Source organism: Octopus bimaculoides, chromosome 4, assembly GCF_001194135.2.
Source record: "Octopus bimaculoides isolate UCB-OBI-ISO-001 chromosome 4, ASM119413v2, whole genome shotgun sequence".
Taxonomy (NCBI): domain Eukaryota; kingdom Metazoa; phylum Mollusca; class Cephalopoda; order Octopoda; family Octopodidae; genus Octopus; species Octopus bimaculoides.
In genome coordinates this window covers 56,242,470-56,244,030 of record NC_068984.1, presented here as the reverse complement: position 1 = coordinate 56,244,030, position 1,561 = coordinate 56,242,470, and the positions used below count along the sequence as shown (strand labels likewise).

Below are 1,561 nucleotides of genomic sequence, written 5' to 3'. Positions count from 1 at the left end.
TATATATATTTATATATACATTTATATATTTATACATATATACATACGCACACACACACACACACACATATATATATATATATATATATATATGTATGTATGTTAAGTTTATAATAATAATTGGCTTACGTTAAATATTTCTTGACTTCAGGTGTAAAGTTCAACTGTAATTGTAACACACTTTGAAGGTTGACAACCTTCAATGTCACAATGGGATTTGGTGTCCCAGGCTAAAAAGAAAATATTCACAAATTAATTATTTATAAATATATTTCAATTAAAAACTTTCAATAAAACAAATATAAATATATAAATTTTTGCCTCCTTTTTATCTATATAATAGCTGTAGAATCCACCAGAAACTAGATTAAATGTTTTGCAGTATTTACTTTTGCTCTTCAAGTTCCGGGCTCAAATTCTGTCATTCACATTTGTTAAGATATACAATGATTAAGTAACAGGAGTTGGTTTGAAGGATTATATTCCTTTCCAAAAGGTTTGTGATTAATGTAAAAAAAATCAAAGTTGCTATTACTACTCCTCTTTTCCCTCATTGACTACAGTTACTAATATGTTGGCACTCCGTCGCTTATGACATCGAGGATTCCAGTTGATCCGATCAACGGAATAGCCTGCTCGTGAAATTAACGTGCAAGTGGCTCAGCACTCCACAGACACGTGTACCCTTAACGTAGTTCTCAGGGATATTCAGCGTGACAGAGTGTGACAAGGCTGACCCTTTGAATTACAGGCACAACAGAAACAGGAACTAAGAGTGAGAGAAAGTTGTGGTGAAAGAGTACAGCAGGGTTCGCCACCATCCCGTGCCGGAGAGCCTCGTGGAGCCTTAGGTGTTTTCGCTCAATAAATACTCACAACGCCCAGTCTGGGAATCGAAACCGCGAGTCCGCTTCCCTAACCACTGGGCTATTGCGCCTCCACAGTTACTAATATATTCAGAGTTCAAATCTCACTGGTGATTGACTATCTTTTTTTCTCTCAGTTTTTAATAAAGTAAGTTCTAGTTATGTATTGGGGTCGATTCAAATCAAATTATTAGAAAATAATCAAGCCTCTAGTTTAGTTGCAAACACTAGTAAGCAAGTTTTTGCCACTCCAAATGCTAAGTGTCAAGTGTGTATTAATTTGTACTGCTTAATCTTTAATCTTTTACTTCTTCAGTGCACAGAAATCAAAATGGTGCATTGGTGTGCCATCCTGATTTCTGAGGTGACTGACCAGAAGAAGAGAACAAAATCAATAATAATAATAGTTTCAAATTTTGACACTAGGCCAACAATTTCTAAGGGAGGCAGACAACTTGATTATATCAAACATAGAGCTCAACTGGTATTTATTTTATTGACTTCAAAAGGCAATGGCAAAGTCAGTCTCTGTGGAATTTGAATTTAGTATGTAAAGAGCAGGGAGAAGTGCAACTAAGTATTTTGTCCAAGATAATAATGACTCTGCCAGTTTGCATAAATAATAATAATAATAATAATAATAATAATAATAATAATAATAATAATAATAATAATAATAATAATAATAATAAATG

At 33.4% G+C, this 1,561-nt stretch overlaps 1 protein-coding gene across 4 annotated transcripts in view; it reads right to left on the bottom strand.

The window, feature by feature from the left end:
* The window catches only part of LOC106877900 (dipeptidyl peptidase 4), a 611,833-nt gene that overhangs the window by 56,175 nt on the left and 554,097 nt on the right, over positions 1 to 1,561 (bottom strand). For all 4 annotated transcript variants that reach the window (XM_014926948.2, XM_014926949.2, XM_014926950.2 and 1 more), the window contains exon 10: positions 130 to 230. In XM_014926948.2, coding sequence (XP_014782434.1) covers positions 130 to 230 — 101 coding nt within the window. The remainder of the gene's footprint in view (positions 1 to 129; positions 231 to 1,561) is intronic.